Genomic DNA, 15,322 nt, shown 5'->3' with positions numbered 1-15,322 from the left:
CACTGTAGCCAGGCTGACAAAAAGTCAGAGCTCTTTTGAGCCAACAATCCCTTTAACGTTAACTAGTAATGACTTCATGAACTTCTTCACAAATAAAATTTTTATCATTAGAGAAAGAATTACCAATAATCATCCCACAGATGTAATATTATCTACAGCTACTCTTAGTACCATTGATGTTAAGTTAGACTCTTTTTCTCCAATTGATCTTTCTGAGTTAACTTCAATAATTACTTCCTCCAAACCATCAACGTGTCTTTTAGACCCCATTCCTACAAAACTGCTCAAAGAAGTCCTGCCATTAATTAATTCTTCGATCTTAAATATGATCAACCTATCTCTAATAATCGGCTAATTACCACAGGCCTTCAAGCTGGCTGTAGTTAAACCTTTACTCAAAAAGCCATCTCTAGACCCAGCAGTCTTAGCTAATTATAGGCCAATCTCCAACCTTCCTTTCATATAAAAAATCCTTGAAAGAGTAGTTGCCAAACAGCTAACAGATCATCTGCAGAGGAATGGCTTATTTGAAGAGTTTCAGTCAGGTTTCAGAGCTCATCACAGCACAGAAACAGCTTTAGTGAAGGTTACAAATGATCTTCTTATGGCCTCTGACAGTGGACTCATCTCTGTGCTTGTCCTGCTAGACCTTAGTGCAGCGTTCGATACTGTTGACCATAATATCCTATTAGAGCGATTAGAACATGCTGTAGGTATTACAGGTACTGCACTGCAGTGGTTTGTATCATATCTATCTAATAGACTCCAATTTGTGCATGTAAATGGAGAGTCCTCTTCACACACTGAGGTTAATTATGGAGTTCCACAGGGTTCAGTGCTAGGACCAATTCTGTTTACATGCCAGTGTCCGGCAGCCTCGCCTCTGTCAGTGTGCCCCAGGGCAGCTGTGGCTACAATGTAGCTTGCCATTGCCAGTGTGTGAATGTGTGCGTGAATGGGTGAATGACTGAATGTAGTGTGGGGTCCTTAGGGACTAGAAAAACGCTGTTGGGTTGGGAAGCGCATCTGTAACCGGAAGGTCGCCGGTTCGATCCCCGGGCTCTCTGTCCTGGTCGTTGTGTCCTTGGGCAAGACACTTTACCCTACTTGCCTACTGGTGTTGGCCAGAGGGGCCGATGGCACGATATGGCAGCCTCGCTTCTGTCAGTCTGCCCCAGGGCAGCTGTGGCTACAACCGTAGCTTGCTTCCACCAGTGTGTGAATGCGAGAGTGAATGAATAGTGGCATTGTAAAGCGCTTTGGGTGCCTTGAAAAGCGCTATATAAATCCAATCCATTATTATTATTATTATACAAATGCAGGCCATTTACCATTTATACATGCTTCCCTTAGGCAGCATCATTAGAAGACATAGCATACATTTTCACTGCTATGCAGATGACACCCAGCTCTATCTATCCATGAAGCCAGATAACACACACCAATTAGTTAAACTGCAGGAATGTCTTAAAGACATAAAGACCTGGATGGCCGCTAACTTTCTGCTTCTTAATTCAGATAAAACTGAGGTTATTGTACTCGGCCCTGAAAAGCTTAGAAATATGGTATCTAACCAGATTCTTACTCTGGATGGCATTGCCTTGGCCTCCAGTAATGCTGTGAGGAACCTTGGAGTCATTTTTGACCAGGATATGTCCTTCAATGCACATATTAAACAAATATGTAAGACTGCGTTCTTCCATTTGCGCAACATCTCTAAAATTAGAAATATCCTGTCTCAGAGTGACGCTGAAAAACTAGTTCATGCATTTATTACTTCCAGGCTGGACTACTGTAGTTGATTATTATCAGGATGTCCAAAAAACTCAAACTCGCTGAAAAGCCTTCAGCTAATCCAAAATGCTGCAGCAAGAGTACTGACAGGGACTAGAAAGAGAGAGCATATTTCTCCTGTTTTGGCTTCCCTTCATTGGCTTCCCGTTAAATCCAGAATTGAATTCAAAATCCTGCTCCTCACATACAAGGTCTTAAATAATCAGGCCCCATCTTATCTTAATGACCTTGTAGTACCATATCACCCTATTAGAGCACTTCGCTCTCGCACTGCAGGCCTACTTGTTGTTCCTAGAGTATTTAAAAGTAGAATGGGAGGGAGAGCCTTCAGTTTTCAGGCCCCTCTTCTGTGGAACCAGCTTCCAGTTTGGATTCGGGAGACAGACACTATTTCTACTTTCAAGATTAGGCTTAAAACTTTCCTTTTTGCTAAAGCATATAGTTAGGGCTGGACCAGGTGACCCTGAATCCTCCCTTAGTTATGCTGCAATAGATGTAGGCTGCCGGGGATTCCCATGATGCATTGAGTTTTCCCTTTCCAGTCACCTTTCTCACTCACTATCTATTAACAGACCTCTCTGCATTGAATCATATCTGTTATTAACCTCTGTCTCTCTTCCACAGCATGTCTTTATCCTGTCTTCCTTCTCTCACCCCAACCGGTCTCAGCAGATGGCCGCCCCTCCCTGAGCCTGGTTCTGCCGGAGGTCTCTTCCTGTTAAAAGGGAGTTTTTCCTTCCCACTGTCGCCAAAGTGCTTGCTCATAGGGGTCATATGATTGTTGGGTTTTTCTCTGTATCTATTACTATAGGATATACTGTACAATATAAAGCACCTTGAGGCAACTTTTGTTGTGATTTGGCGCTACATAAATAAAATTGAATTGAATTGAATTATGGTGTCTACCATTACTGAAAGCTTTTTCCGCCAGTATTTTGAGTCCTTGGGTCAAGAGCGTCTCCAAGCTTGTCATTGGATGCAGCTTAAAGCGGCTAATGGTTTGTCTATTCCCTACCTTGGCTATGTAGAGCTAGGTGTAGAGCTTTGTGATAAGTTTATTCCACAGTGTGGTGTGTTGATCGTTAAAGATCCTCCAGGTACATGACCTTCTACGGTTCCGGGTGTATTAGGGATGAATGTGATTCGGAAGTGTTACCACGAACTTTTTGGGCAATATGGTGAAGCATTGTTTAGTTTGGGCTCTGTCACAGAGGCCCCTAAACCCCTTGTGCATGCGCTGCAAAACTGCCATGATGTTAGTACAAGAGCCCCACCAGATTTGTCTGGCCATGTGAGAGGTAAGCGAGCATGTTGTATTCCGGGTGGTGTAATGAAAATGGTGGCTGCCACCTGTTCTGAGCAATATTCAGGTGCCACTGTGTTATTTGATCCCAATGATGTTAATTTGCCTGCTGGACTTTTAGCATCCCCTGCATTGGTTCGAGTGGTTAGAGGTACTGCATACATATACAGGGAGTGCAGAATTATTAGGCAAATGAGTATTTTGTCCACATCATCCTCTTCATGCATGTTGTCTTACTCCAAGCTGTATAGGCTCGAGAGCCTACTACCAATTAAGCATATTAGGTGATGTGCATCTCTGTAATGAGAAGGGGTGTGGTCTAATGACATCAACACCCTATATCAGGTGTGCATAATTATTAGGCAACTTCCTTTCCTTTGGCAAAATGGGTCAAAAGAAGGACTTGACAGGCTCAGAAAAGTCAAAAATAGTGAGATATCTTGCAGAGGGATGCAGCAGTCTCAAAATTGCAAAGCTTCTGAAGCGTGATCATCGAACAATCAAGCGTTTCATTCAAAATAGTCAACAGGGTCGCAAGAAGCGTGTGGAAAAACCAAGGCGCAAAATAACTGCCCATGAACTGAGAAAAGTCAAGCGTGCAGCTGCCAAGATGCCACTTGCCACCAGTTTGGCCATATTTCAGAGCTGCAACATCACTGGAGTGCCCAAAAGCACAAGGTGTGCAATACTCAGAGACATGGCCAAGGTAAGAAAGGCTGAAAGACGACCACCACTGAACAAGACACACAAGCTGAAACGTCAAGACTGGGCCAAGAAATATCTCAAGACTGGTTTTTCTAAGGTTTTATGGACTGATGAAATGAGAGTGAGTCTTGATGGGTCAGATGGATGGGCCCGTGGCTGGATTGGTAAAGGGCAGAGAGCTCCAGTCCGACTCAGACACCAGCAAGGTGGAGGTGGAGTACTGGTTTGGGCTGGTATCATCAAAGATGAGCTTGTGGGGCCTTTTCGGGTTGAGGATGGAGTCAAGCTCAACTCCCAGTCCTACTGCCAGTTTCTGGAAGACACCTTCTTCAAGCAGTGGTACAGGAAGAAGTCTGCATCCTTCAAGAAAAACATGATTTCCATGCAGGACAATGCTCCATCACACGCGTCCAAGTACTCCACAGCGTGGCTGGCAGGAAAGGGTATAAAAGAAGAAAAACTAATGACATGGCCTCCTTGTTCACCTGATCTGAACCCCATTGAGAACCTGAGCTCCATCATCAAATGTGAGATTTACAAGGAGGGAAAACAGTACACCTCTCTGAACAGTGTCTGGGAGGCTGTGGTTGCTGCTGCACGCAATGTTGATGGTGAACAGATCAAAACAGTGACAGAATCCATGGATGGCAGGCTTTTGAGTGTCCTTGCAAAGAAAGGTGGCTATATTGGTCGCTGATTTGTTTTTGTTTTGTTTTTGAATGTCAGAAATGTATATTTGTGAATGTGGAGATGTTATATTGGTTTCACTGGTAAAAATAAATAATTGAAATGGGTATATATTTGTTTTTTGTTAAGTTGCCTAATAATTATGCACAGTAATAGTCACCTGCACACACAGATATCCCCCTAAAATAGCTAAAACTAAAAACAAATTAAAAACTACTTCCAAAAACATTCAGCTTTGATATTAATGAGTTTTTTGGGTTCATTGAGAACATGGTTGTTGTTCAATAATAAAATTATTCCTCAGAAATACAACTTGCCTAATAATTCTGCACTCCCTGTACAGTTGTTAATGTAGGGACCACGGCGGTTTTGCTTCATCCCAGGTCAGTTATGGGGGCCCTGGAGGATGTTTACATGGTCAGTTTGCTTGCTGGTGTGACAGAAATACCCCCTAACGTACCAACATTGGCATCTCACACTGCCACTCCTACTGTGCAGGAAGGAAGGAATTGATTTGTCTAAACTGTCAGCAGAGGAACAGGAACAGACGGTAAAAGCAAAGCAGCAGTACTTCAGTTAGCGTAGCGTTCTGTAAAACTAAGGCCCACACTTCCGAGTAAACAGCGTCATGAATCATGAGCAGAGTGGCTCATAGGAGGCTTCTACAGCTATGACCAGCCGCTATGGAGGCTTCAGAAGGGTATCCCGCAAATGATCTCTGCAACACCAAGGGAAGTAAGGTGACCAAAAAGGAGATCACAGGTAGCAATCCAGGAATGCTCAAATGGCCACTATTTATACTAGCGCCCCCCTAATGCGCCAGGCCGAAAGTGGGTTGAACCAAGAAATAACATTCATCCTGCCTGAGAAGTAAAACAAATAGCTGAACTCAAATGATTAAACATTTAAGTCCTAAACTGCTGGAAGCTCCAGGCAGACAAACCGAGGCGTTAAACACAAGGAACAAACAAAAAAAATAGCTAAGAGAGAAACACTGTAAACAGTTACAGAGTTAGGCAACCAATGTAAATATAATGCCAAGAGGAGACCAGCAGTGAGCTGTACAGCAGAGGTTTCAATTCAGTTTTATCTATAAATTGCCAAATTACAACAACAGTCACCTGGAAGGGAAAAAATGACAAAGTGACAAAAAAAGCAGGCAGAAAATAATTTTCCAGGTCAGAATAAATCAAATTACTCAATTAACATATTTTGTTTTACTTATTATTACAGCTTTTTTTTGGTCCTCTTACATCAGTGACAAAGTGTTTATAGGTATCTGCAGGACCATAACTTCACTGTTAAGCTCTGTGTTTTTAGAGAGGAGTTTATAACTATTTTTCTTTTCTCAAAGAAAAGACAGAAAAATTCACAGGGAAACAGCACTCCTCGCAATATGTGGTTACGGCACAATTTCCCTAAATTTGCACTTCTCTTTTTCAGTCACAGTGCTTTTACAACATTCACACATTTTTGTAACGCGAAGGTCGCACAACATGTGCGAAAGGTAGTACCAAAAGCGTGGACCTGCCACTCGTAGCTGGTCCAACTGGTGGCACCACATGCACTGGCTCCATTGGGGTAATGAGATGTGGACAATAGTAGAAAGTCAGGACCACAAGCTAAAACTGACTTAATGCTGTCAGAGGCAACTGCCGTTCATATATCTTCACGGGGTGTCAGATATCTGGAAAATCCATGATCCAATATCGCATGTTGACAAAAGTTGTCTCACTGCGTCACATAATGCTCAGAGTTGGATACACTTGTAGCTCCTGTGGTTGCTGCTTGATGGTGAAGGGAACTCCAGTGTGGGGACACCTCCTGGCAGATCAGCACCGTGGAGAATGATTGTGGAGTTATTTGGTCTTTCTGTGGGACCCTATCTGCTTTAACAGCGTCTCCGAGGATTTAATACACAGATTTCTGTCCTCAGCTCATAGTCTAACAACTGTGCAAAATTCAACAGAGTGGGGATGTGGATATGTTGAGGGTATTGATGGGATTTATTTTTACATTTAAGGCTTATGTCTCATTATTAGCATCACATATTTGTATCTTGTCTTTTACTCTAAACAGTGTATTCTAGAATAGTCTTGGATTCACTTGGATTCACTGGCAATCATAAACATTGAGAGGACGCCCTCACAGCAATGTGGCCTCAGCCATAAATCTGCTCTTATTTAATGTACTCTTCCCCTGTCTTTAAATCTACAGGCTAGACTGGAGCACAAGAGGCATTTTTCATGGTAATGGCAGCGTTGCTTGCAAAAGGGTCATCTCCAAATAAGGAGATGCTTGGAAAATTATAGAAGAAGAAACAATTTTTTCACCTTAGTAGACTCTTTATCACACATAATAAAAAAGTGTTTACTGCCTGTTTGTGACAGCCTATTGTCCCTCAGCCAGTAAAAGGAGGTCCATGGCACCATGTAAAACTAATTTAAAATTCTAACCGTTTCGATAATAAATTGTGAAAAAGTATAATTGGAGCACATTTGTCTTCTCTCGTTAAAAGAACCTACAGTACAGTTATCTTTTGAACTCAGTTCTTATATCTTATGATAGCTTTAGCAGCAACCCACACTGAAGCTCAACATGGCCACTGTTTCCAGGCTGCTCAAGCATTACCAGTAGTGTCTGCGCACACATGCATGCAAGCCCCTTAAAAACTCATGCTATTCATGTGGATGTTCGGGGCTTCCATCACTTCTGCTTTACATCTCACAGCAAACTGGTGTGGTTTTCCATAATGTTTATTAAGAGACGACATCACATCAGAATACAGTTGTCTTGAGTTAGTATTGTCATGATGGTACTAAGTGGGAGGCAGGACACAGGAGTCACAGACAGGGTAATAAACTCAAAGAGCCACCTTTATTGCTGTAGAAAAAATACTCAAACAAAATACAACAATACTAAAAAAAACCAACAACAATAAAACACTAGAACCGGAAGGATAAAGGTGGAATGCAGGGAAACAGCGCTAACGGACGTTACACAAGAATGAGCAGAGGAGGACACAGGACTTAAATACACACATGATAACAATAGGAGGGAATGCCGCTGTAAGTAATACAGACTAACAGGATATGGAAGGCAAAAGTGAACACACCGAACACAGGCAGAATGCTAACCACTGGCTCAACAATGGTATATCGTCATGTACAAAATGTGTACTCTGTATATTTTTATATATTTTATTTATTGTTGACTCTATTTAATTTGTAAAATATGTGTATACATACACACACACACACACACGTAGAAAAACATTTAGTATACACATCCAGAAATTTTTTTTTATTTGCGTATACAATTATATATTGTACATATATTTATTAGTTTCAGATTTAGCCATTTGTATATTTTGCCTGTTTATGTTATTGTATTTTGCACAACTCTGTTGCTTGTGAAGCTCGCACACAAGAATTTCACTCGCATGTGCTGTACCAATGTGCCTGCACATGTGATGTGACAATAAAAGTGATTTGATTTGATTTGATTTGATTTGGTGAAGCCACTGTGGTGCATTTGCGGTGAGAAATGGTCCAGACGATGTACTCTAATAGTGGGCTTTACTGCATGTAATGGAGAGGTCTCCCTTACTACCACTTATATTATAATTTCTATATCACTTTAGGAGCACCTTTCGCTTTATTAAAATAACCTTATCTAGCTCTTTATTCAGCATCGCACTTTAAGCCTAGCACAGGAAGAATATTTGCACACAAGTTGGATTTTTCATTGAGTATTTATTGTGTATTTAAAAATCAGTTGGTAGCCTTTGTTCTAGGTCCTGCTCCTCATCAATAAATGTGGTGGTTGTCTGTGAAGAAGACAGTTTGTGATTGAGAGCAAATAAAGTTTACCAGTAAGGATAACTAATGATAGTGTGTGTGAAAGTCTAGAAATAAAGGTGGTGCAAAGAAGTGACCGTAAGATGTTATTACTCACCTTTCTTTCCCGTGTTCACTCCAGGGTGTTTGGGCAAATGTTTTCCTGGGGGTCCAGACACATTTAAAGGTTCCAGGAGAGGCCATGGGTTAAAGGAGCGTGGGAAATCTTTTGTGCATAGCTGGACTGGCCATCGGGCATACCGGGCATTTGCCCGGTGGGCCGCTGGCGATTTTTTGTTTTTATGGGCCGATGGATTTTTTTTTTTTTTTTTAGGAAGGGTATATATAATGAAAGGTGTTGGATTGGCCAATTGGTCATGATCGACTCTGGGCTGGACCAATTACAGCCGAGGAGGGCGGATGCACCCTCCCCCTTGTTTAGCAATCACATGATTTTCGCGCATTGGCAAAACAATCCAAGTACCGCATCAAATGCAAGCATTTGCAGCACCGCAAAACGTTCATTCTCCGGTTCCAAACCTTCTTATTTTTTCTTTGCCGCACAAAAAAGGAATGTACAAAACAAAAGGAGAACAATGCCGGTCCGTACAAAGACATATTCGACGAAAAGACAAAGAAAAGATACGAGGAAAAATCAAAGGAGTGAAAGGGTCAGACCCTTACGAGCACACAGAGTGGACAAAAGACGTTAGCGTGCTGCCCAACTTTCACCACGCTCAGATTTATAATTATACGGTTCTTGGAGTGAGTGCATACACTCATGAAGTTTAGTAACTTCAGGTCACTGCAACAAGCCCAGGTACAGTTTACCAACAGATGGGTACAGGACCTTGAAATGCACCGTGTAGAACGAAAGACCATTGTACGAACAAAGGTAAGTTTACCAGTCTCACAAATCGTCGTCATAAATACACATTCGTTAACCGTTTATTAATATAACCTTTGAGCTCAACGGTAATTAATTAGTAGTGGAAACAATTTCTGGTAGCATTACAGAAATATAGCAGTGACAATAATATTGTATGTTGTAATCGCACTGGACAATTAGTGATACAAATCAACTGTTTTATCCTGTGAATAAAAGTATATGTTTTTGTCAATGTACCATGGTAATAACAGAGGCGAAACACAATATTGTGTCAGGACAATTCACTATTTATGCACAATAAACAAAGGAGCATAGCGCGACAATTTCTGTTCAGCGCCAGACTTGCTTGTAACTAGAGTTGGATGTCTCGAGACCGGTCTTGGTCTCGAGACCGGTCTCGAGACCACTTTTACGTGGTCTTGGTCTCGTCTTGGTCTCGACTGACTTTTGTCTCGGTCTTGTCTTGGTCTCGACGTACTTTTGTCTCGGTCTTGTCTTGGTCTCGACGTACTTTGGTCTCGGTCTTGTCTTGGTCTCGCTGTCTCGGGTCAACATAGTGGTCGGGAGATTTGGAGTCAACAGTATCCATGACACACAGCGTAACGTTCGATAATGTATCATGCGCAAAAGCTTTAGCTCTGAGAGCCGTGCTTAGAGAGTGCTTTGTAGTGAATCAGAATAGTCGACTCCCATTGAGCGAGAGCCGGCTCCTCAATTAATTTCCTTTCGCTGCTCAGCTGTCACACAGCGACACACAGTGGCTCAGCCATGCTCAAATCCCTCCACATTGTGGCATTTTATTATTTCGCCTTTCGCGCCCTTCAAACACAACTAAATGCAACCCGTTAGATTGAGCAGTATGCCCGGTCAGTAAGTTACAGAAATGTCAGCGACTTCGTCTGTCATAAAGTTTGCGTTCATAGAACACAAAGAGTTTTTGGTAAATGCAAAAAAGAAGCATTCGGCAAAGTGCAGGTTTTGCAAAGTCTCCTTGACCAAGACAGCCGGGACTACTTCAACCTTCACCAGGCACCTGGAGCGCAAACACCCTCAAAGGTAAGCTAGCCAGTAACCATCTATCCATCTTCAAACTCTTCTAACTACCTTTCCAACCTCAGATGACCAGGTCATGTTTATGTAATATTGTTATTTATAATGTGTTCTTCAAACATTATAAATTATGTAGGGACAGTTTTTTTTGCAACCGTCCCTGCAGACTTAACTTTAACTTAACGTTACATGCTATGTACAGGTAGCTAGCGCTAGCAGTGGCTATCAGCTACTTAAACAATTTTCATTAACTTTAGGTAATTTGGTGAATTCATTGAGCAGAAATATATCGAAACCATTTCAGTGAGCACTTTAAGGGCTGGTATGGTGTGGTTTGTTGTGGACTTTATTGGGCATATTTATGTGGTTGCTGACTCGTAAGTAAGGACGGGCGTTTCAAGAGTGTCCCATAACATTGCTCGGCTAACAGCGGCGTTCTCGACAGTGAAGCCCAGATCAGAGCGGTCTATGGCTCTGGTCCAGATAGCACGGATCGCAAAACTGAGTCCTAAGGTTCTTAAATCGAACTTAAGGACCTTTGACTATGACTTTCTTAGGTGTTTTCTACTATGTTGCCCTACTAAACCAGTCCAGTGTGTAGGGGCTATTTTAGCATTATTAGACAGTTATTTTGTATTGGTGTAACTTCAGACTTTATTGAGTAGTTCATTTCTTGTCAATACAGCTGTGTCTGATAGCTGACTGGCAGGAGGAGGCTTAATGCAACCTGCAAAGTTAATGCACAGACATTTTGTCTTTTGTAGATTCCATTCAACTGTTTTTCTGTTCTTGTTATTTAAGGTCTTGCAACCCTGAACACTCCAGTATTTTCATTATTACTAGTTGTGCCTAATGATCTATATGTGTCACACTGGATTAGATTAGGTTATTTTGTATGCAAAGGTCTACACTCATTGATAGGTTTAAAATAACTGTGCTTGTAAGATACAGTAGTTTTTGTGGTTGAATAGAAACAGATGTTTTACAGATTCCTATTTCCCTGTTTTGTAGGTACTTGGAGTACAAAGCAGGATCTGCAACATCAGTGATAGCGGTCAATCCCACACAGCCTCAATTATCATTGTTTGCCCCAAGCATCCACTTATTTTCCCCAAATTCACCCAGGCAACAGGCCATCACCCAGTCCATCCTCCAGGACCTTATAGTTGGATGCTCTCTCCCCCTGTCTATCGTTGAGAATCCACATTTTAGACACTTCCTGAATGTCTTGGATAGCAAATACACTCCTGTGTCTAGAACCACCTTGACAGAGAAGCTGATACCTCACCTTGTCACTAAATTGAAGGGTGACATAATCAAAGCCCTGGAAGTCCAGCCAAATGTAGCAATAACAACAGACCTCTGGTCTGACCGGAGGCTTCGTACTTTCCTGGGAGTTACTGCTCATGCTGCCTGCAAGAACAAGGACTCTTACAGTTTACAATCATTTTTGCTTGACTGTAGGCGTTTCACAGGGAAGCACTGTGGCGAACGAATCGCCTCAGCATTTGACAGAATAGTTGAGGAGTATGGCATTGGCCATAAAATAAGCTACATTCTGACGGATAATGCATCCAATATAAAGCGGGCCTTTAAAGTCAGGATGCCAGAAGTAGAGCACCCTGAAGGTGACAGCAGTGATGACCTCGATGATGAAACAATGTGGGAGGATGCAGAAGGTTCTGATCCATGGTCAACGGGTGAACGTCTTTCTTGCTTCGCCCACTCGCTGCAACTTGTAATCAGTGATGGGATGAAAGAGGTAAAGGCAATAGCTAGAGCCATAGCCAAAGCCAGCAAGTTTACAAACCTGCTGCACAGCAGTAGTACCCACAAAGACTTGTTTGAGGCACACTTTGGCTCCAATAAGTCCATCCCAGCAGGAAACAACACCCGCTGGAATAGCACCTACAGACAGTTAAAGGCTCTGATCACACTTGACCACGGGGCCATCACTGAAATGTGCAGCAATACAGAGAATTTAGTGTTTTCAACCCGAGAGTGGGCTCAGCTGAAAGACCTTTGTGCTTTGCTTGAGCCTTTTTCTGATGCAACAGACCTTACAGAAGGTGATCATCAGGTGACTATTAGCATGGTGGTCCCCACTGTTCTGGACTTGAAGAATCATCTTATAAAGATGGAAGTACAAATGCCCCAGGCCGTAACTATAGTCAGGGCACTGAAAAGATCCTTAGAGAAACGGTTCTCTGGAATTTTCAGGCAGATTTGCATGGACGAAAAGGATCCAGAAGAGCCGTTTAGCCATCGGATCTACTTCCTTGCCACCATGCTCGACCCCCAGTTTGGACTGACCTGGGTAGATTTAGATGTCCAAAATGGTGAAACCGGACCAGCACTGAAGAGGTTCAGAGATGACCTTAAAAAGTCATTAATAGGTGACTGTATAATAATAATAATAATTTATTGTTATTGTTGTTTTTGTTGTTCCACTTATTATCACTGTCTTTGGTTTTATAGCATCATTAGAAGCATCCTGTCTAATCCTGTCTTTTTGTGTGTGTGTGCACCCTTTTCCAGACCTTTTGATCACAGAAATAGACAGAGACGGACCTGCAGCACCAACAGAAGAACACACAGAATTATCAGATAGTGACTCAGCGCCACCCCCAAAACAACGTCTTCTTTCACGCTACAAGGCATTTAGGTTGCAACGCAGCACAAGCCAGGACTCGAGCACTGATGCACAAATAAGCAAGTACCTAGACAGCATAAATGACTCTGACTGTGATGCACTCACCTTTTGGTCAAAAAACAAAGAGCGTTTCCCCAGTCTACACAGTGTTGCCTTGAAGGTCCTCTCTGTCCCTGCCTCTTCTGCCCCAGTTGAGAGGGTTTTTAGTAGAGGAGGCATTCTAATGAGACCCCACCGCGCACGGCTAGGCTATAAGATGTTGCAGTCTTTAGTTTTCTTGAAGTGCAATCAATCACTGTTTTAAAATGTGAACTGTTTTCTCTCCCTCCTCTCTGAAAATATGCTGTTTGTTCATTATATATTTGTTCATAAGATATTTGTTATTTGTTCATAATGTCTGTGTTCTATTGTTCCTGCCCTACTGAACAACAGGCTTGATTTCATTGGCCAGTGTGTTGTAATCTCATGCCACTGAAGACATCAAGATGCCAGAATCTTTTAAGCACTTGTTCTTATTCTTATTAATGCACAATTTGTATTGGTATGTAATATTTGTAGTTTGCATCTGATTCATGTGAGGTGTGCACATGTCTTTATATTGTTTGATTACAGAATTTTACTTAAAATGGTGTTGTTTGACTAAATAAATGTGACCATTGACTTTTAAATAACATCTGCATATCACTTTGTGTTGAGAGGCCTTATCAATTTTAGGGAAGTTGATATCATACAGTGTAATTTGGCTAGTACTACTACAATAGGACATGATGCAATTTCAAGTTTATAATCTTCAGTTTGATGTTACAATTTTATCTATATATAAAGTATAACTGAAACCAGTTACATATTTCATATTTTACAGTTGTTGGAGGTGATCGCTGTTTTGTCAGATCACTTTGGGGCCAGTCAGTACCATCATGTCAGCCCTTAAAAGCACACAAAAGTTAGTCTTTTTTGTCCCGGTCTTAGTCTCGGTCTTGGTCTCGTCTCGACTTGGTCTTGGTCTCGGTCTTGGTCTCGATACCCTCTGGTCTCGGTCTCGGTCTCGGTCTTGTCTTGGTCTCGATACCCTCTGGTCTTGGTCTTGTCTTGGTCTCGGATTAGGCGGTCTTGACTACAAGTCTACTTGTAACCTATATCACCAATTATGTTAAGAAAAATGACGTATTAACTACTACAAAACTCTGACCTTTGTGGGAATGCTTGGAGCAGACTAACCTGTGAGCTGGAGTGTTCTGAGACGTTATATTTGGTATATCCAGACCATCCGTCGGCTCTTACTTCGGAAACATGGCTTAAAAAATTTCTCTTCAACGACGTATTCCGATAAAAAAAAGATCTCTTTACCCGTCGGCTTCCCGTGGCTGTCATGCGACCGGCTATTGCAGTTAATAATACAACAGCCTCTTGCCATTTTTTGGGTTTCTTTTTATCGCTGTGTAACTGAGTTCAATTGAAAGCCTGCGTGCGCTAGTACCTCTTGCCACAAGTTCCCAGAATCCTTTGCGGCTTTACCCCTGATTGACGTCACATTTTCAATCTTTATCCTGGTGGGCCGGTCTCTAGTCAAAATGCCCGGGCCGATTTTTTGTCCCAGTCCAGCCTTGCTTTTGTGCTTGGGTTTTTTTGGTGTTTTTACAATAAGGGGTATGGTTTAAGGATAAAGTGAAAAATATTTATTAATATGAAAATGTAAAATGTATTTATATATATTTTTATTGAAGTTGATGTATTATATAATGTGGTGGAAGGTCAGGATTTGAGAACTCACCTGTTAATAGAATAATGCTTTAACCTGTGACAGCTGAAAGTATTTAAGACTGTCAGTTAGGGATGGGTACCGGTGTCTGGTGCCATGATGGCACCGGTTCTGACATAAACGGTAGTAACCAGACCGAAAAGCAGCGCACATTTCGGTGCTTTATTTCGGTGCTTTTTTTTCCTGAGCTGTGATACACTTCTAGCCAATCATTTTACGTTTCCGAGGATAGTAGGCGGGTCCAGGTACGTACGTTCTTTTAGAGCAGAGCTACAGATTAAAAATGCCCAAGGCGACGCGGTCAAAAGTCTGGCTGTACTTCACAACAAAATATGCAAACTCAGCAGCCTGCAACAAGTGCTTTAAGCTGATACTGTGATACTGTCAAAGGAGGTAACACCTCAAATCCGATGAAACACCTGGCGACGCATAGCGTTTTTTTTAAAAGCCCAGAAATGCGCTGTATGATAGCTTGCTGCGAGACCTCACACCGAGCACATCTACTGTGTGTGGGTTGCCTGTTATCGGACCCGGAGTTAGCAATATCCCCCAAAAACCCCGAAGAGGAGAGTCCTGGCCCCTAGCCCTGTCAGTGTAGCAGAAATGATGACGGCAGCAGCAGCCGTTCTTCTCTGCGTGAGTA

The 15,322-nt window shown here is 42.1% G+C and overlaps 2 protein-coding genes across 2 annotated transcripts; both read left to right on the top strand.

Annotated features, from left to right (window-relative positions):
• Positions 1-9,735: 9,735 nt before the first annotated feature.
• LOC120718548 (E3 SUMO-protein ligase ZBED1-like) lies at positions 9,736-11,863 on the top strand. Its single transcript, XM_040007086.1, has 3 exons — positions 9,736-10,273; positions 11,279-11,799; positions 11,853-11,863. Exons 1-3 carry the CDS (start codon positions 10,101-10,103, stop codon positions 11,861-11,863), a joined length of 705 nt encoding a protein of 234 aa, XP_039863020.1. The 5' UTR covers positions 9,736-10,100.
• LOC120718537 (zinc finger BED domain-containing protein 4-like) lies at positions 11,749-13,995 on the top strand. The gene is made up of 2 exons (XM_040007075.1): positions 11,749-12,663; positions 12,806-13,995. The coding sequence occupies exons 1-2, from the start codon at positions 11,871-11,873 to the stop codon at positions 13,222-13,224; spliced, it is 1,212 nt and encodes a 403-aa protein (XP_039863009.1). The 5' UTR covers positions 11,749-11,870; the 3' UTR covers positions 13,225-13,995.
• Positions 13,996-15,322: the final 1,327 nt, after the last annotated feature.

The sequence above is a fragment of the Simochromis diagramma genome, unplaced genomic scaffold (genome assembly GCF_900408965.1).
Source record: "Simochromis diagramma unplaced genomic scaffold, fSimDia1.1 OVJJ01000531.1, whole genome shotgun sequence".
Classification (NCBI taxonomy): Eukaryota; Metazoa; Chordata; class Actinopteri; order Cichliformes; family Cichlidae; genus Simochromis; species Simochromis diagramma.
Note: the sequence above shows the minus strand (reverse complement) of the source record. Positions and strands in the feature narration are given on the sequence as shown.